The sequence below is a fragment of the Hemitrygon akajei genome, chromosome 19, assembly GCF_048418815.1.
Source record: "Hemitrygon akajei chromosome 19, sHemAka1.3, whole genome shotgun sequence".
NCBI classification, from domain to species: Eukaryota; Metazoa; Chordata; class Chondrichthyes; order Myliobatiformes; family Dasyatidae; genus Hemitrygon; species Hemitrygon akajei.
The window spans coordinates 48,537,317-48,562,370 of record NC_133142.1 but is presented as its reverse complement, the minus strand read 5'-3'; the positions used below and the strand labels follow the sequence as shown (position 1 = coordinate 48,562,370).

Genomic DNA, 25,054 nt, shown 5'->3' with positions numbered 1-25,054 from the left:
GGAATAAACGTGAAGATTCCCTGATAGCTCAGTAATAAATAGGTATGTTTGAGCCATACCAAGTGGCTGGTTTCTATTGTACTGGGCATTTTTGACCAAGAAACTGGAAAATGAAGTTGGGTTTCTTGTTGCTGAATGCAAAGATTGATAGGACAATTTATAAGGAGGGTTGAATAATTTGAAGGATTAAATGAAGCTTTTATATTGACAGATAAAGTTATTGCAAATGTATTTCAATACAGTTTATTAATCTGGGTCAGAAATTATATAAATTTTTGTATTTGAAGTGTAGAAATAATGGGTGTAGAAAGATTGAAATTCTTGTATATAAATCATTTTCTAAAATGTCAAAGGCTTATGGAATAATATACTTCCTTCTGGGTTCTTTTGTTTAGGATACTTGAGTCTTGGTTTAACTGCATTACAGATTTACCAAAAAAACTGCAAGAGGCAGCATAAACACGAGATTCTGCAGGTGCGGGGTATCCAGAGCAACACACCTAAAATGCTGGAGGAACTCAGCAAGTCAGGCAGGACCTATGGAGATGAATAAACAGTCAACATTTTGGGCTGAGACCCTTCTTCAGGGCTGAAAAGGAAGGACGAAGATGCCAGAATAAAAAGGTGTTGGGGGAGGGGAAGGAGGTCTAGCTAGAAGGTGGTGGGTGAATCCAGGTGGGTAGGAAATAGGCTGGAGAAGGAGGAATATGATAGAAGAAGAATGTATCATGAGAGGAAGGGAAGTAGGAGGGGCATCGGGGGGAGGTGATAGGCAGGTGAGGGGAAGAGGTAAGAGGCCAGAGTGGGGAATAGAAGAGGGGGGAAGAAAAATTTTACCAGAAGGAGAAATCGATGTCAGTGCATCAGGCTGGAGGCTGCCCGGATGGAATATGAAGTGTTGTTCCTTCATCTTGAGAGTGGCCACATCGTGGCAAAAGAGGAGGCCATAGACTGACATGCCAGAACAGGAATGAGGATAGGAATTAAAATGATTGGCCACCAGGAGATTCTGCTTTTGGCAGACGGAGCAGAGGTGCTTGACAAAACAGTTCCCCAATTTATGTGGACTCACCTGTACAGTAAGCTGCATCGGGGGCACCAGATATAAACAAACTACTCCAATAGATTCATAGGTGAAGTGTTGCTTCACCTGGAAGGATTATTTGGGGCCCTGAATGGAGGGAAGAGAAGAGGCGAATGGGCAGGTGTAGCATTCATGTTGCATGCAAGGATATGCGCAAGCTGCATCTCTTGTATTCAGTCACATGACGGTATCATCAAAAGGCGGAGAAAAAAATCCCGATTCTGCCCTAAAGAATTTTCAAAATTTAAAATAAGTATTACAGTAAAACTGCCTTTACACCCTCACATTGACAATGCTCACCCTCATAGTACTGATGTGATCCTTTGGTTCACTCGAAAGGTGAACACTTCTGATAACAGAAGTTATTTAGACAAACTACTATCTGAGGATTTTTTTTAAGGCTTATAGAGGAAATGACTCTTGGAGTCATTGGATAATTTAGTCTATATTGATCTCAAGATAGAAATGCAAGTTCAGTTTTAAGGAATGATTTATGATGGATACAACATAGAATGTTCTAGAAGGACTTGATATTCATCAGCAATGGCCAAAAAAAAATCATTCAAACTGAAAGGATATTTCTTTGTGCTTTCCAAGAGTAACTGAAGTGATACAATCAGACGAGTGAGGCACCCTCTTTCACAAGATTCTTGTGCAGACTCGCACCAAGCCTCTGACTGGCTTAATGCTGTAGCTCACACAGTAGCTAAGACCTATCCAGCTGTTGCATATTTAGCTTCTGCAGCATCAAACACAGTTTCCAGGTGGATTGGAGCTACTTTAAATTGGTTTGAAAATCTTTGTTTTGCAGTTTTCCAATGGAGAATTCTCCTAGCCATTGGAATTATTGTTTTTGTACTGCTTTCTGTTGAGATGTTGAAGCCTGTGAGGATGGAAGCTTGGTGACTTCTGCCTTTTTGTATAACCGCTCTACTAAGATTTAGTTAACTCCATACCTGACCTGTACTAATACAGGTTGTCTCTTGTATCTTTGCTTTACACTGACTCGTACTTGCCTTTTATCTATTCCTCTGATTCATCCTCAATTTAAACAGAGAGAGGAGAAATGGGCTAAAAATTCTATATCTGAATGCACGAAGTGTCAGAAATAAGGCGGATGAGCTTGAAGCTCAGGTGTGAATGGGTAACTATGATGTTGTTGGGATAACGGAGACATGGCTGCAGGGAGATCAGACCTGGGAAATGAATGTACAAGGGTATACGTGCTATCGTAGGGACAGAAATGTGGGCAGAGGGGGTGGGGTGGCCCTGTTGGTGAGGAATGAGATTCAGTCTTTTGCAAGGGGGGACATAGGATCAGGAGAAGTAGAGTCTGTGTGGATAGAACTGAGGAACAGTAAGGGCAAAAAGACCCTAATGGGTGTTGTCTACAGGCCCCCAAACAGTAGCATGGATATTGGGTGCAAGTTGAATAGGGAGTTAACATTGGCATGTGGCAAAGGTAATGTCGCAGTAGTTATGGGGGATTTCAACATGCAGGTGAACTGGGAGAATCAGGTTGGTGCTGGACCCCAGGATAGGGAGTTTGTAGAGCGCCTACGGGATGCATTCTTGGAACAGCTTGTACGAGAGCTGACCAGGGACAAGGCTGTTCTGGATTTAGTGTTGTGTAATGAACAGGATTTGATAAGCGATCTTGAAGTAAAGGAGCCATTAGGAGGTAGTGACCATAATATGATAAATTTTTATCTGCAATTTGAGAAGGATAAGGGCAGATCGGAGGTGTCAGTGTTGCAGTTGAACAAAGGAGACTATGGAGCCATGAGGGAGGAGCTGGCCAAAGTTAACTGGACGGATATCCTAGCAGAAAAGACAGTGGAACAGCAATGGTAGGTATTCTTGGGAATAATGCACAAGGTGCAAAATCAGTTCATCCCCTGGAGAAGGAAGGATTCAAAGGGGGGAAAGAGGCCACAGTGGTTGACAAAGGAAGTCAGAGATTGCATAGCATTTAAAAAAAAAAAGGAAGTATGACAGAGCTAAGGTGAGTGGGAGGACAGATGATTGGGAAATTTTTAAGGAACAGCAGAACTTAACTAAAAAGGCAATACGGGGAGAAAAATGAGGTACGAACGCAAGCTAGCCAGGACTATAAAAGAGGATAGCAAAAGCTTTTTTAGGTATGTGAAGAGAAAGAAGATAGTTAAGAACAATTTTGGGCCCTTGAAGAATGAATTGGGTGAAATTGTTATGGGAAACAGAGAAATGGTGGAAGAATTTAATAAGTACTTTAGATCTGTCTTCACTAGGGAAGACACAAGCAATCTCCCAGATGTATGGATGGGCCAAGGACATAGGGTAACAGAGGAAATGAAACAGATTGACATTAGGAAGGAAACGGTGATGAGTAGACTGATGGGACTGAAGGCTGACAAATCCCCAGGTCCAGATGGTCTACATCCTAAAGGAGGTGGCTCTGGAAATTGCGGATGCATTGGTAATCATTTTCCAATGTTCCTTAGATTCAGGATCAGTTCCTGAGGATTGGAGAATGGCTAATGTTATCCTACTTTTTAAGAAAGGAGGGAGGGAGAAAACAGAACTATCGTCCTGTCAGCCTAACATCAGTAGTGGGGAAGATGCTAGAATCTCTTATTAAAGATGAAATAGTGGCATATCTAGATAGCAGTGATAGGATTGGGTCGAGCCAGCATGGATTTACTAAGGGCAAATCATGCTTGACTAATCTGTTGGAGTTTTTCGAGGATGTAACCAGGAAGTAAGACAAGGGAGATCCAGTGGATGTAGTGTACCTCGATTTTCAGAAGGCATTTGATAAGGTCCCACATAGGAGATTGGTTGGTAAAATCAGAGCTCATGGCATTGGGGGGAAGATATTGACATGGTTAGAAAACTGGTTGGCAGATAGAAAGCAAAGGGTAACGGTGAATGGGTGTTTCTTGGAATGGCAGGTGGTGACTAGTGGGGTGCCACAGGGCTCGGTATTGGGACCACAGTTGTTTACGATTTACATCAACGATTTAGATGAAGGCATTGAGAATAACATCAGCAAGTTTGCTGATGATACTAAGCTGGGTGGCAGTGTGACGTGATGAGGATGTTAGGAGAATTCAGGGTGACTTGGATAGGCTGAGTGAGTGGGCAGATTCTTGGCAGATGACGATTAATGTGAATAAGTGTGAGGTTATCCACTTTGGGAGTAAGAACAGGAAGGCAGATTATTATCTGAATAGTGTAGAGTTAGGTAAGGGAGAAATACAAAGAGATCTAGGAGCCCTTGTTCATCAGTCACTGAAGGTGAATGAGCAAGTGCAGCAGGCAGTGAAGAAGGCTAATGGAATGTTGGCCTTTATTACAAAGGGAATTGAGTACAAGAGCAAGGAAATCCTTTTGCATTTGTACAGGGCCCTGGTGAGACCACACCTGGAGTATTGTGTACAGTTTTGGTCTCCAGGGTTAAGGAAGGACATCCTGGCTATAGAGGAAGTGCAGCGTAGATTCACGAGGTTAATTCCTGGGATGTCTGGACTGTTTTATGCAGAGAGGTTAGAGAGACTGGGCTTGTATACGCTGGAATTAAAGAGATTGAGAGGGGATCTGATTGCAACATATAAGATTATTAAGGGATCGGACAAGATAGAGGCAGGAAATATGTTCCAGATGCTGGGAGAGTCCAGTACCAAGGGCATGGTTTGAGAATAAGGGGTAGGTCATTTTGGATAGAGTTAAGGAAAAACTTCTTCTCCCAGAGAGTTGTGGGGGTCTGGAATGCACTGCCTCGGAAGGCAGTGGAGGCCAATTCTCTGGATGCTTTCAAGAAGGAGCTCGATAGGTATCTTATGGATAGGGGAATCAAGGGATATGGGGACAAGGCAGGAACCGGGTATTGATAGTAGATGATCAGCCATGAACTCAGAATTGGCGGTGCAGGCTCGAAGGGCCGAATGGTCTACTTCTGCACCTATTGTCTATAACCCCAGAAGAGTGAAGAGCAGGGACTGACCTGATCATGTTATCATTGCCCCTCTCCTTTTCCTAGTCCTGATCACTTGCCTGGCATATGGGTATGTATGTTTCTTGCCTCATCTTGATGGGGGGTTGGGATGTCTTGTGAATAATTGTTCGAATAATACAATCCTGTAGAAAGATGAGTCAACAAACATTTTTCTTACATATTTGAATATTAAATATTTGCTTTATAAAATGGTAAAATTTTTCTTCCCTCTCTTCTATCCCCCACTCTGGCCTCTTGCCTCTTGCCCTCACCTGCCTGTCCATGTTTTATGGACTTACTACGTAAAAGACTTTGAGTATAAGAACAGTAGTCTTCACCACTTTTACCTCCTGCATCAGCTTCAGAATACTTTTGTGTAAATGCTTTGCAAGCAAAGAGTTTGGAGAAACAATTTTGTGTAAAACATTAAGATGTTCCGTTACTCAAAAGACACAAAGGAGAAGTGAGAAATAAACTGCCATCTACCTCTGCCTCTCTACTTAAGCCCTTGCGGCTGTGAACAATCTTGTTTCCCAGTTACAATGGATTAGCAACGTTGACTTTGCTGACCATTTTAAAATACCGTAGTTAAAAACAAACAAGAATTAAATAGCTTCAAAATGTATTTAAAATTACGTAAATAAATTTATTCTTCTTCCTAGAATTCACAAAAACAAGTTTATCATTTAATTTTTTTTAAAGTAAGATTTTGAAAGTTGTCACGTTACAATATTTCAGGGTATGAGCAGAAAACTGAATCAGTAAAATATTGCATTAGTTCAGCTTAGAAGGTATTATTGGCACTTTCAGGAAATTAGTTTTTTATTGCAATTCTATCAAATCTAACCTCAAACTACAGGCAAGGTTTAAGTGATTCTTCAAAGGAAGCATTGATAGACAAAGTTAAACGTAAAGAGCTTTTAGATGTGGAAGAAGAAAACATCCTCAGAATTCCCCCCACCTAACAAAATGTATCCACAAATGTTTAAAACCCGAGACTTGTACACTTGATTAACTATTTTCATTAAAATTCGGGCAATCACAGGTGCAGCATAAAATGCGATACAAATCAAAAAGGATAGATAGAAGCCCACAAAAAACAAAATTACTCTCCCTTTTAGAAAGAAACATGATAGAAACTTTTCATTGTAGTTTTTTGTGACAACAACATGCTAGGTTACTGGGTTGACTAAGAATAATTTTTCCCCAGACATTATTTTAAAAATTTGCTTCAGAAATCTGTATTGACAAGGCATTCACTTTAATCAGCTAACAAAAATCAATGCTGCCCTGGAATAATGTGACAGATCAATGATTTTAAGCTGAATTATTCAATGCAGACTTTGATAGACTTTGATTATCCATTTCACTCTTCATTTTATGACATTTTCCAGCTGGTTGAACTCCATACAATAGATAAGGATGTTGGTTCATAAACCAAGTAAAGGAAAACACCATCCAACATCTATCAGCTGTGTTTCAAAAGTATTTAAGAAAACAACCTGACAAAGCAAAGTACAAACAGATTAAATTCCCAACTGCAAGTTGTATAAAAAGGAAAATCTACAAGATTACAAGGAAGGAGAACTAAGATTAACCAGCAGCTCACAAGCCATCACTCAGTCATTCATATTTTGAAAGCCTGTCATTGTTAATAAGGCAATTGACCTTGTGAAGGTGGTTGGGAGTTACTGTATAGTTCCAAGGATGATGGGAGAAACTGATAAGCTCTGCATTCTTGGTATAGGCAAAGGTTATTAATCAACATATGTGACGATTTTCCTTTGCACATAGCTGAGCTCCAGTGACAGGATTATTAATCCCCTGATGTTTATTAATAATTTTTACTAGGGCTTCTTGTGATGTTGCACTCAGTCAAATGTTGCATTGCAGTCGAAGGCCACTCTAATTCAGGTTATTAATTCATGTTCGGCTGTGATGAGGTCTAGTGAAAGCATCCCTGGCTAAACCAAAAATTGGGTAATGGCGAGCAAGTTATGTTGAGTGTCACTTAACAGCACAGTCAGGAGTACAGTTTGTCACTGTTAATAATTCAGTAGATGGACCAAATGGTCTACTATAATTCTGACATCTTTGAAAGCTGATTTATTCTGAAAAAGGATCTAGTGCTTTCCTGGCATATATGACAAACTTCTTAGGCTTCCAGCCAGGTACAGGTATTGATTATAACCAATGTTTCGATGACAACCTCTGCCATCTTCATCAGAGATTGTGCCTGGGCATGTCTAATCTGGTGGTATATATACCTCTGAAGTCCTTATCCAATCAGGTTCCACTCTTCCATCTTGTTTTAATTTTCACTCCCAGCCGTTCCTGCCATCTTCAAGCCTGATTGCTGGAAACCACAGTAAGCAAAACAGTTCTGAGTTGTCTTGTTGCTTAATTTCTCGCCATAATCAGTGAGAAAACTCATTGCTTTTTGAATACAAACAACTGACACGATTGGAAAAACTTAACAGATAGTGTCTTAACAGCTACGCAAATGCATGCATCTGATGCTGTTAGAAACTGTTCAGCAATAGTCTCCTGTCCCAATTAAACGGCATAGAGTCCCAAAAAACGAAGGGAATCCTAGAAATTTTGTCTAAATTTCATTGAGTTGTCCCAAATAAGTGGCTGTCCCAATTTATCGATGGCCCAATTAACCTGAATCCACTATGCAAGTAACTTAGTGCTCCTACTTGTTGCATGGTAGGAGTACCACATACACAATGTATGCTTATATGTAAATAGCAAACATATTCAAGTAGCTGTACCTTGTGACAGTAATGCTTTGTGAACCTTGGAGTCTTGAGGGAAAACAATCTTTTCTGAAGAAATTTGAACAGAATAGATGAAAAGGTTATCAGGAGAATAGCATTCCTCAGGTTGTAACTATTCTTTCTCATGGTAGGTCTTTTACATTTGTGTAATATAACACACAAATTTAGTTACGTAGATGGTTTTCAAAATCAAGAGTGTAAACCATGATAGTCTAATGAAAAATCCATATAATGAATTAATGAGCAACACAATTAAAAGTGTGTTATATAAAATCTTAAGAACAGTATTTTGGTTTAAATGTGGAAATACTTCCATAAGTGATAAGGTCAATAGTATGAGACATAGGTTCATATATTTAACACAAGATCTAGATGGTTAGAGGTAAGAATTTGAGCAGTGAACTATGATCTCAAACTCTGAGATTTAATAATCTCTTTAGAAAGAAAAGAAGTTTATTCATCTTAGAAGTAACATTTCCAAGGCTGTGGGTGAGAAAGCAGTAGTGTGATACTATATTGAATGGCTTTTCAGCCATTCTTCATACACTGATTCTGCCTTGTTTCTAAAGATGGTCTAACCATAAAAGCTAGAGAAAAGCAGCTGCACTGTCAATCAGAGGAAATACTTAGTAATATTTAAGTGTAGACCCTTTAGTTTCTCAGTTTTGCTAGAAGGTTATGTAATCTTATTTCAGTTTTGCAACTTCCCTGTGCAACAGACTTGAACTTTTTGTCTCTACTGTTAGCCCTCATTGGTATTGGAGGCCGGTCATCAGTAAATCAAACGCAGGGTTCTATTTTGTAACTTACTTAAGCCCATCACCCTACTGGGATATAGGCTGCTGTCAGCTCACCAGGTTCCCCTATCAGTGGGCTGTAATCATTGCAAGAAGTTGTTGGTTGGAGGGGATGATCAAGGTTTAAAAAGAGCTCTAGGCTTTTTAAGAACTTCTTGGCTGGCTGCAATTGTAAGGATCCCTTAGGCACATGGTAGTGGTCAATAAAAAGAAGTGAGGTGTAAGCGGAGTGGACAGTTTTGAGTGGTCAGGCTTTGGCTCAAAAGGGTGGGGCGAGAACAGGTGCAGGCTAGACCTTAAGCTTGGAGAAGTTAGAGGTATATCAAGTGTAGGCAGGCAGTGGAATCCTCCTGTGAGGTGTGGGATTTCAGGGTACCCAACAGACTCCTTGATGACTACAGGATGTGCATCCAACTGTAGCTATTGACTGACAAGGTCAGGGAGCTGGAGCTGATGTACTCAGGATCATCCAGAGGCTGAAAACCTTTTACTGAGGTGGTCACACCGAGAGTGCAGGCTTCAGATGGTAGATGGCTGACCACCGGGAGAATTGAGGGGAGTACACAGGGTTTGCTTGGCAACAATTTCTGTCAGCAGTAAGCCATGCCGTGGGTTATCCCCCACCCAGAGGTATCCAATCAAGGCGCAGCAGCAGCTGGGCCAGTGCCACTGTGTCCAACTCTGAGTCTCAGCAGGAAAGGGTAAAGTCAGGCAAAGCGATAGTTAGGAGGATGGAGATGAGATTCCGTGACCATGAAAGAGATGGCAGGGTGGTGTTGCCTCCCAGGTGCTAGGGTCCAGGATGTCTCAGAGTGGTTGCAGAAGATTCTCATGAGGGAGGGCGAGCTGCCAGAGTTTGTGGTGCACATTGGCACCAATGACAAGTAGAAAAGAGGAAGAGGTCCTGTGCAGTGAGCACAGGAATTGGGGAAGAGGCTGAAGAGCAGGACCTTCAAGTTAGTAATCTATGGATTACTCCCAGCCCCATGTGCTGGTCAGGGCAGGAAGAGGACGATGGTGCAGATAAATGAGTGGCTGAGGAAGTTGTACACGGGGTAAGGATTCTGATTTCTGGATCCTTGGGATCTCTTTTGGGGAAGGTATGACCTGTACAAAAAGAATGGGTTATACTTGAGCCTGATGGAGACTAATATCATAGTGGGCATGTTTGCGAGCACTGTTGGGGATGGCTTAAGCTAATTTGGTAGAGAAATAGGAACTGGAGTGATAGGGCCGAGGATGGATCAGTTGATGTACAAGTCAATGCAGTGTGCAGTGAGGAAGGACAGGCAGATGATAGGGCAAAGTTGCAGTCAGTGGGATGAGTTGAAATGTAACATAGGGGCATAATTGAAAAGGGTGATGAATAAAGGACTGAAAGTGTTATACTTGAATGCACGCAGTATAAGGAGTAAGGTAGATGAACAAACGAGAAAATCAGCAGATGCTGGAAATTCGAGCAATGCACATAGAATGCTGGAGGTACTCAGAAGGCCAGGCAGCATGTATGGAAAAAGTACAGGTGACATTTCAGGCCGAAGCTCTGACTTGGAGTATTTATGAGCAGTTTAGGGTCCCTTATCTAAGAAAGGATATAATGGCATTGAAGAGGATCCAGTGGAGGATCACAAGAATTATTCTAGGAATGGATAATGTATGAGGAGAGTTTGGCTCTGGGCCTGTGCTGCTGGAGTTTAGCAGAATGTGAATGGGATCTCATTGATCTCTTACTTTTAAAATCCTAGATAGAGTGGGTATGGAGAGTATGTTTTCTATAGTGTGTGAGTCTATGACCAGAGGATACAGCTTTAGCAAAGATGAGGGACGTCCATTTAGAACGGATGAGGAATTTCTTTAGCCAGGCAGTGGTGAATCTGTGGAATTAATTGCCATGGATGGCTGTGGAGGCCAAATCATTCAGTATATTTAAAGTTGGTAGATTCCTGCTTAGGGTGTCAAAGGTTACAGGGAGAAGTCAGTAGGATGGGGTTGAGAGGGATAATAAATCTACCATGATAGAATGGTGGAGCTGACTCGATGGGCTGAATGACCTGATTCTGCTTCCATATTGTAGACTTGTGGTCTTAAGTTGTTCCCAGGTGTAGCTGATCATATATCCTTCCTTACTCATGGATGGGGTGTTTGAAGGGATGGGGTTGCTAGTCCCATGCCCATTTCTTCCTTTCACAGCCGAGCTTGGGGCAGTCTATGGCAGAGTTTTTCTATTTCACTAAAGAGATTTAAAAAAAGTGTTTGTTGATGTATAGCCCTTGTACATGCTTCTACAGGTTTGGACCAAGTATGTATAACTTAACTATTCAAAATGCATTATTTAAATATAAAACATTTGATTGCTTACATTCTCGGAACAATTTACAGTGGCTAACTGATCCCCACACCTGTGAGATGCTGGAAGGGGTCCAGAACACCTCGAGGAAACCCACGTGTTTAGAGAGACAGCATGCAGACTCCACATGGACAGCACTGGAGGTTAGGATTGAATCTCGGTCTTTAGCACTGAGGCACCAGCTCTAGCTTAGACTTTTGCAATGAGTTTTCATATCCATTTAATGCATTGCATTTAACTTTCAGAATTGGATACTTTCTCAGTGAAGACTAGTTTTGTGTGTGGGCTCAGTTTATTGTATAGCATCAAGTATTACCACTACTGGGTTTCTACCCTGAGTTCGGTATACTTTGTGCCCTCAAGCATGGTTTTTATTTGTACCAAATACGTACAGTCGGCCCTCCTTATCCGCGAGTTCTGCATGTGTGAATTCAACCAACCGCGAATCGAGAAAACCCGGAAGTGCTCTTCCAGCACTTGTTGTTCGAGCACGTACAGACTTTTTCTTGTCATTATTCCCTAAACAATGCAGTATAACAACTATTTTACATAGCATTTACATTGTATTAGGTATTATAAGTAACCTAGAGATGATCTAAAGTATACGGGAGGATGAGCGTGGGTTATCGTGGATCGGGATTGAAAAAAATTGGAAGTTCTCTAAGTCAGAACAGGTCCATCTGGTATTACTTAGCGTCAGTTAGTCAAACGTTTGATGTGGTATATAGTATAACCTTTCTATGCATATAAAATGCTTAAGAATGTATGTTTCCGGGCTCGGGAACGGAAGTTCCAGGGTTCGATCCATTGACAAATCACTCCCGAGTGTGCTCTCCATCCGTGCTGGGTTGATGTGGAGGATCAAAAACCCAAAACCCAATAATTAAACCACTGCATTGATTAGTAATAATTGTAGCTTTTATCGGGGCAGGGCCTTTTACACTTTATCCTTTAAAATTGTTCCGAACGTTGACCAGCATAGCCTAACACTTTTCCAATGACCGATGGCGTTTCACCTCTTTCTGATCGCTTTAGTATTTCCACTTTATTTTCAATCGTGATTGTGATTATTTTTGTGAACAGAAACACTGCGGATTTAGAGCTGCACCGGGTCCTAAAGACCACCGCACTGAGACAGGTTAAATAAGGTCTGGGGTTCTGCTGGGTCCTAAGGTCCACCGGATTGAGACAGGTTGAATAAGGGACTTGAGCATCTGCGTTTTTGGTATCCGTGAGGGGTCCCGGAGCCAATCCCTCGCGGATGAGGAGGGTTGACTGTATAGGCATTATATTATAAATTGTGATTGTGGATGTGGACCCGGTTGGAGGAATTAGTGGATTCTGTCCCATTTAAGACATTTGTTTGGAGAGCTAAGGAAGACATACTTTTTGTAGAATAACTGACTTTCAGGTAGCACAACATTATTTAACACTGATCCATGACAAAAGAAAGACTTGCGTTGTTGTGGTATATTTCGCAACTTCAGGCATCCTAACGCGTTTTGTAGATCACTGAAATGCAGGGAGTGCAGTTACCACACAAGCAAAGCAAAACTAGCTCATTTAGTGATATAATGATGAGACAGTGCATTAATGTTGGTTGAGGGATGCATTCATAAAGATCCTGATACACTGATTTATTTGTTATAATCTTACCTGCGTAATACTAATTCTACTCGCCTCTATTAATTCCATTTTCCTCTGTGCCTTGTTCATTCAAGTTCCTTTTCCTGCCTCCACCACCATCTTTGACAATTTATTCCAGTTCCCAATCAACTTTCTAAGATTGCATGTCCTTCAAACCTCCCGTGTCTCACCTTAAACCTCCTGTCTCTCACCTCAAACCTATACTCATTAGTTCTGGACACCCTTATCATGGGAATTAGATTCTGACACTCCACACTATCTATGTCTCCATTTTATATACTTATGTCAACTCTAAGATGACTTTGCTCTGTAAGGAAAACAGACCCAGTCCAGCCAGCCTCCAGAGAGCATGTTATTTAACTGCCAGCCATTTAAGCTTCTGTTACGAAGTTACAGATTGGATATTTCTGCTTGGAAATTGAATTCTGTCAGAAATTAAGAATGAAGATTTTTCTCCGGAAACTTCAATAAAAATTGCAATGTACAGCCAAGCAAATTTGCAGTGGACATAAATTTGTATTTTTCAACAATAATTTAATTTTTTTTAACAAGATAAAGATTTTAATCATAGCATTGCATGTCAAGATATGACTGGTTTGAGAGGTTGCTTTAGAGAGCCTCTTTTTTTTCTCTCATCCCTTGGAACCTTTTAGTTACAAAAAGCTCTGATCCTCCACAATCATATTATTTTTTAAAAAAAAATCTAGATTCTAGATGGTTCAACATCTGCCCCACCAGGTCATGTTTTCTGTGCACCCTTGAACACTCAGGATTCACTGGAAAATGTATGTAATATTTAGTAAAGTGTAAAACTTAAACATCTAGTGGTCTGGAAAGTCCACCAGTTTACCACCACTAAAGTCCCCAGAATATTGGATTGTAGAAGTTGTACAGATTCCATCGTTTGGGAATTCCACCACTCTTTTGAGGAAGTACATTCCAGGTCATTAGAATTCACTGTGCCATTTTGTCTCCTTTTGTTCAAGCTTCCCTCAACTGTACTCCAAAGGGAAAATTCCACCCTCCTAAGTGTCTTTACTGTAGCCCATGCTGTCCTAGAAGAAACATTAGAGCTTGATATTTTTTCCCCGACCACCTGTGTCTTTTAGGCATTGTCTTGTCTAACTGATTTGTGTGGCAGTGCTACCAAATGAACGTGCTCCTTTCTCAGACAGGAGTATACACCAAGAATCACTAACGTTTGGTAGTATTATGTTCCATATTGCACTGTTTCAACTAAATTTGGTTGTGATTCTTGAAAGGTATCTATGCAAATGATTTTATTTGCAGTGTTAAATGTGTAATCTGTTCTCTTTTTCTCGTGTTAGCCGCAGTATTCAAATCACTTATCTATTTCTTGTAATTTCTAGTCAGATGATAGTTGTGGATTTGATGTCATTCTATGACCAATATTTCCTGCTCATCCACTTTGTCAATGGAGTATGACTTCCACATTTTTATAAACTGCACTTTTTATCAATTTTGTGCCAGATTCAATTCCAGTACTAATGCTATTTGGGAGTCACTACTTTTGTAAAACTTGCTTTCATTAATCTTCCACTCTTCTTGTCTAATCTCCAAATTTTGCACATCAATTTATTTTGGCTTGCCCTTTCCTATTTTAATTTCAAATGTTCTTCAGTTTCTTAGTCTTTTAGTCGCTGTTGACTAAATTTAAGTTTAGTTGGCAACTTCCTCCTTTCCAGTATCATGAACTGAAATTCCTCAGTGTAACCATTTCCTCCCAGCATTGCATTGTATAATGGCTGCAACTTTGAGCTCTAGTGTACTTCTGGAATCTTATTGATAGCAAGCTGAAATGGAAGAGAACTGAGGGAGATTTAATCTCATCTGTTTGATTGTTTTAGGGAGAGCAGAGGATGCAACGTGAAAGGTTACAAGTAGAGAGTACAGTGGCATTGTGTTTTGTCTAGGTTGTGGAGAGCTCAATATGTTGATTGTTTATTCATTTCCATGGATGCAGCCTGACCTACTGAGTTTCTCTAGCATTCTGTGTATGTTACTTTGGAAAAGAGAATACTGGCTGGGAGGTTGATCTTAATGTTCAAAAGGAAACAAACTCGTATTTGATGAAAGATCTCAAAGAATTTAAAGGAAATTAATTTGGATATCATTTGTACCCTTTTCTAGAGGGGTGCATGATGTCACTTGGAATTCTGGAAGTATTGATCTTGATTTACACTTGGGTGTTCACTATCCTAAATGATGATTTTTCTATTGTCTATTCCTGTATATTGCAAAATGCTTTGTGAGCAGCTATAGAATAAAGTGCCTTTTTCAAAAAAAAAATCCAGAACTTCACAAAGTTTACATTAGCTTTATCAATAGTGAAGAGATTATTCTAAACCTTTAATTTATCTATATTCAATGGACTTCAGCATGACTTTTAAAAAAATTTTCTATTATTCCAAATTATACTCTGAGCACTTTATGTGCCTTTTGTATATCAAGGCATTCAAAGTCATATTTCCGGATTATCAAGCTTAAAATTTAGAATGATTGTTTACTGTGAAGAGTGGAATGTATGTTTATCATTTTGGAAAGGCAAAGCAGGAAATAGTTTTTTATTGGCATTGTAAATAGTACAACGTATTTAATCGATCAGAAATGATGTGTTGCAATTTTTTATGTATAGGAAATGTCCATGTTATGGCTGTTTGGCTAATGTATATTTGTCTATAGAGAATTTTACCTATAATTTGCAAAAGTTTAAGGTATGGAATAAGATTCACACTCAAGGAATTTATGTGGAAATTTAAGTAAATTGATCTTTTTTCCAACTGATGCTTGTGTATGTACATTGGTTACAGACAACTGTATCCTACAAATACACCCTCTGCTGCCCCTCCCCCAAATGCAATGGTCCCCTGTAATGAATTATAATCAGGTGTGGTTTATCATGTCAAGCCCAGATGTAATTTTTAATTATTCCTGTTCAAAATGTAACCAAAAGTTATCCGGGAACATCTGAATTCATTGAGAATTGTTGACTGCAGTAAGGCCTTCCCCGCTAAACCTAGCTGATGCCTATGAATTTAATTTTTAATTTGTTGATCACAATCAATATTTTGCAATGAGTTCTACCATTTCTTTCAGAAAGGCTTGAAATGATTAGTGTGATCATGGTAAATGATTTTGATTATTAAATTTTCATTTCCAGTGTGGTCAGTTCAGTGAAGATATGATTCCGACGGTTGGCTTCAATATGAGAAAGGTCACTAAAGGCAATGTTACAATAAAGGTATGTACTAAAATGGTCAAGTGAATGTACTATTATTCAATATGTTAACAACTTGCATTTGGAATGTACATTTGATAAATTTGTCCAGTGCTGCTGTTCACTTATTTTAAATTTCAAAACAAAATTGTGTAAGTTATTACTTGCGCAGCTCAGATTGGTTTCTTTCCAAGCATTTATAAGCTTGCCCTTTGCAGAGTAATAAGATTTGTTGTAATGTGATAAAGACACCAGAGAGACGCAGCTGGTAGATATAAAAGTAGTCTTTTATTCAACCAAAAGAGCCATTCTCTGCAGGAAGAGGCCTGTTCGACCCAATTTTACATGACACTTTGTATGTTAAAGATCAAAGGACAATTTTATAGTTACAATGCTTCCTTTGAATTACATGTTTTCACACCGCCTTCTTTGCATCCACACTCCAGACACCCAAAATGAATGTTAATCTGCATTGTCTTATTTTCGATTAACCGATATCCACAGCTCCTGGAAGCTATTGTCCAAGGCTTCATTTTAAATTTAATCTACAATACATGCTCAGATATAAAGGTTGGTTCCTGAAATGAGTTGCTGAAGTCAATATTTGCTCTATACTTTAATTTCAGACTATGTTCTAAAAAAGTTAAATCAGTTTAAAATGTTCAGATTCTAATGTAAATTACTTCAACTTTACCCTGCTATACATACACTTAAAATAGATTTTAACTTCTATGTAACACCCATAACTTTTAGTGTTAAGAGTAGTTATGCCTTGGGGAAACATGAACCTACTTTCTTGCTTTACAATATGGTGAAATCATGAGAATGTTGCTGGATGATTGGAGCCTTGTACCAGTCTCAATTAGTTGGAGTAGATCATTTCATTTCAGGCATGCTTCTAGGTATCTAAAGTGAAATGCATTTGGGTAGCAAAATACATGGTTATTGAGTATTTCTACCTCTCTCATGTGCAACACAACTTTTCATTGCCTTATTTTTTTCTCTAGCTTACTTAATAGTTTCCATGATGCTGTTTATAGATTTAGCCATTTATTGATGGATAAAGTCAATTATCTTTCAATTTCGTAAGAACCTAAATTATGAATTTCCATGTGTTTGATTTACATTTTGGCTTATAATATTGACTTTGTAAATCAGAGACAGACAAAGCTATCTTTCATTATAGTAACTACTGCAGCACTTTCTGCATGAAATAGTGTACAAAAAATAGCCACAGTGCATTTTTGTTATAACATCTTGTTAATCAAATCATTTTCAAGAATGCATGTGTTCTGTTGATCACAGAATTACTGTACATGTAATATTTGAACACAGACTGGGTTGACAGAATGTAATTGATATTTCTGGAGGGTATTGAGAGGAATGTAACAAAGGAGCTAAATGGAATTAAAAGGAAAGCTGCTAAAGACTTGACTGGTCCACATTTCCACTATTCATTAAAATTAATAGGAAAACTGATTTTGATTTTTGGAGTAGAGGGATTAGTGATTCTGAAACTAGGGACAGATATTTGGTAAGTCAGGTTTTTTTTCCCCTACCAAATTTCCAGGTGTAACCTTGAATGTGTCAGTACAGCGAGGTACCCATACTGTGCTTACAACAATTGGGTAGTGAAGGCAACCACATCCATTTCATGAGTTCCTTGTGGGTTTGGGCAGAAATTTCCAATATGAAATTACGTAGATTGGAATTTCCCCAAAGGTACTTCAAAAATGTGATTAAAATTTATCTTTGATTTTTATCTTTTTACTTGGAAATAATACTTGTCTCCTGTGTTTGTAATTAGTTCCCTGCATTCATGATAGACTTCCGTTTCATTGAACTGCTCAGGTGCTTATGAAAATATGAACATTTCATGAGAAAAGTCATTCTTGGGCCCAGTGATAACAATAAACAATATATATTCAAGTCAGGATTTTGTTTGACTTTGAGGGGAATGGAGGTACTTATGAAACTGCCAGCTATCACATCCTTCTGGAAGTTGGAAGATTGAGGTTTTCAAAGAAATTGCAAAGAAGTCTGGCAAATTAATGAATAAAATCTTGAAGTTAAGCACTGTAGTCTTCATGGTTCATAGTGGGGATTGTTATGTTGAACAAACTTGGTGTTGAACTAAAACTGTTGAAGCTGTACTGTCACAAGAGGAATGACCTCTGATTCCCGACTTGAAGCTTGTAGGTGATCATGAATACTGTGAGGCATTTGGGGTAAGTAACACTGCAGCATAGCCTTGCTAATTTGATTTTAGTGTAGTTGTTCATTGACGACAAATCAGGATGTCATTGCAGTTGATGGAATGCTTAAGTGTTGTGGGAAAGCAGTAGATTCTTTTTGTGATGGTCAGTGCCTGGTACTTGAGCATGAGTGCTTCGTTGACCCGAGGGTAAAGGTTTGGTTTTGTATATTACGATGATGCTCTGCTTTAAGGAATTATAAATAGAACAGTGCTGCACTCATCAATGAATATCTTAATTGCTGACCTCTTTCTTTTATAAATATTTGCCCTGGGGTATTTACAAATTTTTCTATAATCAGCATTATACCAAATTTACTTAAAATGGTTAATATAAACTAAATATAGGACTTGTGTAGGCTAAACATTTTTGCAAAAAAAAAAGTTATTTCCCTGTTGCTATGGGAGTTTCTGGGCTCTGGCTATACTTTGCTCATAATTAATGAAGTAGTAAAGTTTATTTGATTTCTCCCTCCCCCCCAAGCTAATTAAGGATTTAAATCACACCACACCCATTTCTCTCTTCTTTACCCCTCGAACCTTGGAGCCTGTTTTTACGTCGTAGATACGGTGTCTCCGAACAATGATTTTCACAAGATTGAGAAACTGTTCCCTCCTCAGTCATTTATTTTATCTGTAATCTTGTCATCATTCTCCAAGAGTAAGATTTGGAAAGGCAAAAGGGATAAAATGAAAGGGAAATGGCAGATTGTGACAAAATAGGAAGAGGCAAGTAGAGAAAGTGATAAATGTAACCAATCTAACGTTCAGCCTCTTAACTCGATGCAGTTGGGTGGAGAATAAGAACGGGGGATTGACTTGGTAGCTGTAAAAGTGGAGTGTGGAGGGATGAGGCTTTTATTTAAAAATTATTAGTATGAATTGGCTTGAGTTGAGAGGAAACTTTAAAAAACTGATTATTGCAGTCTCTGTTCTGTGAGGTGGATGGTGGGGTGGAGATTTGTCTGTATCAAAAGGGGTATAAGGTGTTCTTCCGTCCACTAGCTTGCAGATCACTTTTTGGGCAAGGTGTCCACTTGCTTAGCTCCTGCAGTCAGGGTCATATGAAGCCATGGGAGCAGGTGGTGAATGATCAGCCGGTGCATATCACAAATCCTGGTTATGTGACCACTGACGGCAGGCAGACAATCTCTGAAGAGTATTGATAATGGCTGGGGCCACCTGTCTTGTAGTAAAGACACTACTGAGAAGAAGGCAATGGTAAACCACTTTGTAGAAAATATTGTCAAGAACAATCATGGTCATGAAAAGATCATGATCTCCCATGTTATAAGGCACAGCACATAACAAATGAATGATGTGTGAGAGCTCTCCTCCTGTAAAAATTCAATAAGCCCTGCATAATCAACTGGGCACATCTGTGATTGTGTTGAATTTCAAATGTTCATAGCAGCGTTCATATTTCTATCCTTAATTGTCATCTTTTCACTTTGAAAGATCTGGGATATTGGTGGACAGCCAAGGTTTCGAAGTATGTGGGAGCGTTATTGCAGAGGAGTAAATGCAGTTGTGTAAGTATATCTTGCATTTTTTTGGCTACATTTCAGGAGCCAGTTGCAAAGGTCTTTTAGTTGTGATGGAGGAATCATTAAGATTAGTGCAAGGGATTGAACATACTGGTCATTTTAATAAAACCTTGCCATTTTTAAAAATTAAACCTCTGCTCAGATCCTTATTATCAGTGGTCTTTGAAGTTATGGTTACAGACGAATGTCATGTTCTCAGTACCTGCATAATGGCATTTCAGCAGGTCTGCAAACACTTATGTTCAAATTTCAATGTAAATTTATTATAAAAGTATATACAGTATATATCACCTTGTACAACCCTGAGATTCATTCTATTGAGAGTGGACTCAGTAAATCCAAGAGCCATCATAGAATCCATGAAAGATTGTATCCAGCAGGATGAGCAAACAACTAATGTGTAAAAGACAGCAAACTGCAAATATAAGATAAAATGGATAAATAAACAGAAATAGTAAAATACTCAAAATTTGAAACTTGCTGATCATTTATAGCAAGCTAGTAATTTGTTATCACCAGTCCACTATTACGAACTATATTGATTGCTGGATATTTCACATAGAAAATTTTGCTTTCCCATTTTGACTGTATTGTTAAATGTAATTTTTAAAGGATGAATTACCAAGTTACCCAAAGTTGTGAGAAGATTAAATACCCTTTGCCAACTCCTTACATTACACTAAACAGGTGGCACTTGTGTTACAGCCATTTGAGTTACAGGAACTTCCCTGTTAGAATTCACAAATTGCTAACCAAAATTGAGATATGAATACAACCACTCTCACAGGATTTGTTTGGAGAATGGTGTGGGGAGGGGGGTTGAGTAAATCAAAACTTTTTATTTCAATTCTTATTTGATCATGTGCACGTGACTGGCTTTTGGTTACATAAAATCGCAACAGTTTCTTAGGAGCACATTCCTCATGGTGTTATAAAGTTGCAGCAGTAGCGATCTTCAGTTGGTTGCATAAATAGAATACTAAAGAACTTGTTATTTTTTATTTCTTGATGCTATTTTTATGCTAAAATATATATCAAATTCATCAGAGGTAAACCAGATGGATGTGAGATAGATGAAATTTGCAAAGATGTTACTTCACTTAACTTCGGATTTATATGACACAACCAGTCAAACTTTACTGAATAAAACTCCAGTCTTGAACTGTTTACATTCACATCTTTTAAAAGATTCCAGAAAAAAGTGGAAACTTTCTTACTAGTTTGATAATTTGAGAAGGCATGTATTATAATACGTTTGAACCTCAGGAACTTTGCCAATGAGCTTAAAGGTAATTGGGTATCTTAATAGAATTCTTAATGTTTGGCAATACAATTGTCAGGAAGTTCCAAAGGAGTTCTAGTTTGATTAACTGAGTTTAATCCTTGCATGTATAGATAAGACTAATGTAATAGGTGTACTATAAAGATTTCCAAACTGTCTTCCATAAATAGGTCAAAGCATGTGGGGTCAAGAGTAAAGAGAATATAAAGCTAACTGGCTTCAGGACAACAATGAGTAAAGGACACCTTAAAGTGGGAGAAGCTGAGAGGTGGTGTACCACAAGAATCAGTGCTGGCACCACTTTTCAAATACATGGCCGTGTTATTTAATGCTCCCATCTGTTGTTTTGTAATGCTGTGTATTTTTATCATTGCTAGATTTTAGAAACTTGGCTTTCTAACCCATCTTTGAAATAGTTGTAAATACCTGATTGGGGTTGTGATCCCAGTTTGGATTTTAATGGGACTCTAGTAAGTTTGAGTAACCTGCTTGTTATCCTATCAGTCTCTATTACTCAGCTAATTTTCTAAAAAGGGTTAAGTTCCATCAGCCTCAACATTATTTTTCTGATTGCTTGGGACTTAATCAAAAATGTAAGTGATATCCTTAAATATTACTCAATTGGATTCATCAAGCATGACTTGCCTTTTACAAATATATAGTTGCTGCCTGATCAGGTGACTAACTTTGCTTGCTTCATTTTTAAATATAGATCTGTGATGGTCCAATATCAACTGAGCCTACACACCTATACTTGTTTATTCCCACAGTTGCAATGCATTACAAATATACACCTTACAATTACTGGAAAAAGACAATTAGATTTCTTAAGATTATTCAGTTTTAAGCATCTGAATGGGACATATTATTTTAGATCTGATCATGTTAAATGAGAAAGGATTGAACATGTAAAAGTATTTTTTGGGGAAGGGTAATCAGTATGTAGTTTTGAAATTTAAGCTTGGATTAAAGAACTGAAAGGTGCGAAAACAAAGCTTCGAATGGCCTGGGAAACTGAAGTATTGAATAATTTTTAAAAAAATAAGTATGCAATTGAGGCAGATGCTGTAAGTATGAGCCATCTGTAGTTAACAGAATTAAAGTGAGAGTTCTATCAAATTGAAGAAGAAATTGGTATTGCAGTGGTTAATAGTGAAGATCAAGATTTTTGAAAATAGCAGAGTGCCCTAAGTAAAATGGCAGAAAATAGATTACTGTCAAAAATAAGAGCCAGCTTCTTGAAGTTCATAGAATGTAATTGAATTGCTAAGGTAAACTTTCCTTCCTTGGAGGTGAAACTAGAGAATTAGCAATGGGAAATATGGAAATGGCAGAGACTTTTGAGAAGTATTTTCTATTCGATTGGATTAGGGGCTAGCAATTTACCTTTGAATGAGAAAATCTACAGTGAATGGAGGAGCTTGAAACAGTCCTAGTTATGAGAAAAGGTACAATGCAAACCAACATCATTTAACATGGACAAGCAGTCTGAAGCAAAATGATTGGCAAACTGGAGTTAATTTCCACAAAGATCAATTATTTGCAATCGATATTAGCGTACTTGGATAAGGGGGCTATATGTTGTAGCTGACAAGTGGGAAAGAGTTGAAAATTATTTTTATAGAATGCTGAAATTGCTCGCTGGTAACAGCTGGTGTTATAGTAGTACCTTTTCAAATGCCAATAAAAATGGCTTGCTTTTAAGGGAGTACAATATTGTATTTCATGTGCTCATTGTATAAATATTTAATGGAAATCAGTAACCAATGATATAATGTATTTTATAATGAATATAATGTACTTGATAATAAAATCAAATATGTACTGTGGTTTGGCTTTCTCTACGGTAGATAGTCTGTTCCTCAGGGTGGACATGTCAAATGCTGGATAATTTTGGTTTGAAGTGGGGGACAATTTAAAGGAAATTTGCAAGGCATGCTTTATTTTATCTAGCAATGTGCTACTGGGAGCTGCTAGGGATGTAGCAATGTTTAAGGGCAGGTACATGAACAAGCAGGGAAAGGAAGGATGTGGACCATGTGTAGGCAGATGGGATTAGTTTTCATTGGTATCATGGTTGGGGCAGATGTGTGCTCAGCAGCCTCTTCCTCTGTTTTCAAGTTCAGGCAATAGGTGGACAATCTATCTATGCTTATATGGTGTCTGAATATTAAGTTTACATGCCCGCTTACAGTATTACTCATTTTAATTTTAAAATAGAAATGAAATTAGTTGTATCTGGATTTCCTGCTATCCACAGGATGCTGATAACTTTTTAAATATCTAAACTGCATCTAAGCCCAGTCTTTAAAACATACAAAACAGAATTTACCATCTGAACACAAGGCATTCTGCAGCTGTTGGAAAAACAGAACACACACAGGAACACAGCTGGTCAGGCAGCGTCTATGGAAATTAATAAATAGTTGATATTTCGGGCACAGACCCTTCATCAGGAATGGAAAGTAGGAGGGAAGAAGGTAGGAGGAGGAGAAGGACTACAAGCTAGAGGGTGATAGGTGAAGCCAGGTGAGTGGGTAAGTAAGAAGCTGGGTGTTGGCAGGTGGAAAAGATGAGGGATGGAGAAGAAGGAATCTAATGGGAGAGGAGAATGGACCATAGGAGAAAGGGAAAGAGGAAGGCCACCAGGGGAAGGTGATAAGCAGGTGAGGAGGAGAGGTCAGAGGGAGGCAGAGTGGGCTACTGAAGAAGAGGGAAGGGGGAGAAGTTAATAGGAAGTTTGAAAAAATCAATGTTCATGCCATCAGGTTGGAGGCTACCCAGATGGAATATGAGATGTTGCTCTTCCAACCTCAGAATGGCCTAATTATGGCAGTAGAGGAGTCTATGGACTGATATGTCAGAATGGGAATGGGGATTGGAATTAAAATGGTTGGCATCAGAAAATACTGCTATTTGTGGATGGAGAAAGCTGTCTTTCAGTCTACGGATTAGCTGGTGAAGTGTTGCTTCATCTGGAAGGACTGTTTGGGACCCTGAATGCAGGTGAGGAAGGAGGTAAATGGGTAGGGGTAACAGTTCCACTTGCAAGAATAAGTGCCTGGAGGGAGATTAATAGAGAGGGACACATGGACAAAGGAATCACAAAGAAAGTGATCTCTGCAGAAAGTGGAGAATGGGGGGGTAGGTAAAGACTTGTTTGGTGGTAGGATCCCGTTGAAGATGGTGGAAGTTGCAGAGAAAGATGATGGATCGAGAGCCTCATGGGGTAGTAAGTGAGGACAAGAAGAACTCTATCCCTGTTAAGGCGGCAGGAAGATGGGGTGAGGGCCAATGTCTGGGAAATGGAGGAGATGCGGGTGCAGATGGCATCAAATGTGGAGGAAGGGAAACCCAGTTGTTTGAAGGAGGAAATCTCTGATGTCCTGGAAGGAAAGTCTCATCCTGGGAACAGATGCAGCAGAGATGAAGGGACTAAGAAAAGGGAATGGCATATTACAGGAGACAAGTTGGGATGAGGTATATTCACCCTAGCCGTGGGAGTCAGTAATTTATAAAATATGTCCACAGACAGTTTGTCTCCAGAGATGGAGTTAGATCAAGAAAGGGTAGAGGAATGTCAGAAATGGACCAAGTGAATTTAAGAGCAGGGTAGAAGTTGGATGCAAAGTTAGTTGATGTGTTTGACATGGGTGCATGAAGCAGCACTAACACAGTCATCAACGTAGCGTGAAATGAGGTGCAATCTGAGGTAGTTTCCACAGTAGCTCCATTACTTGAATACATTTTGTATGTGGATCTTTGTTTCGGGTTGCAACTTTGAAGACTGCAAGCAGGTGAAGTTCAAAGTAAATTTATTGTTAAAGTACATGTGTCACTATAAACAAACCCAGAGATTGATTTTCTTGTGGGCATACTCAGTAAATCTATAGAATAATAACCATAACAAAATCAGTGAAAGACAGTTCATCTTGGGCGTTCAGCCAGATTGCAGAAGACAAACTGCAAATACAAAAATGAAATCATAATAAATCAGCAATAAATATCAAGAGCATTAGATGAAGAGTCCTTAAAAATGAGTTCTTAGGTTGTGGGACTATTTCAATGATGGAGCCAGCGAAGTTGACTGAAGTTATCT

General features: G+C 38.9%; 1 protein-coding gene across 1 annotated transcript in view; it reads left to right on the top strand.

The window, feature by feature from the left end:
- The window catches only part of arl8ba (ADP-ribosylation factor-like 8Ba), a 49,640-nt gene that overhangs the window by 6,501 nt on the left and 18,085 nt on the right, over positions 1-25,054 (top strand). The window contains exons 2-3 of the mRNA XM_073072450.1: positions 15,816-15,896; positions 19,585-19,658. Coding sequence (XP_072928551.1) covers positions 15,816-15,896; positions 19,585-19,658 — 155 coding nt within the window. The remainder of the gene's footprint in view (positions 1-15,815; positions 15,897-19,584; positions 19,659-25,054) is intronic.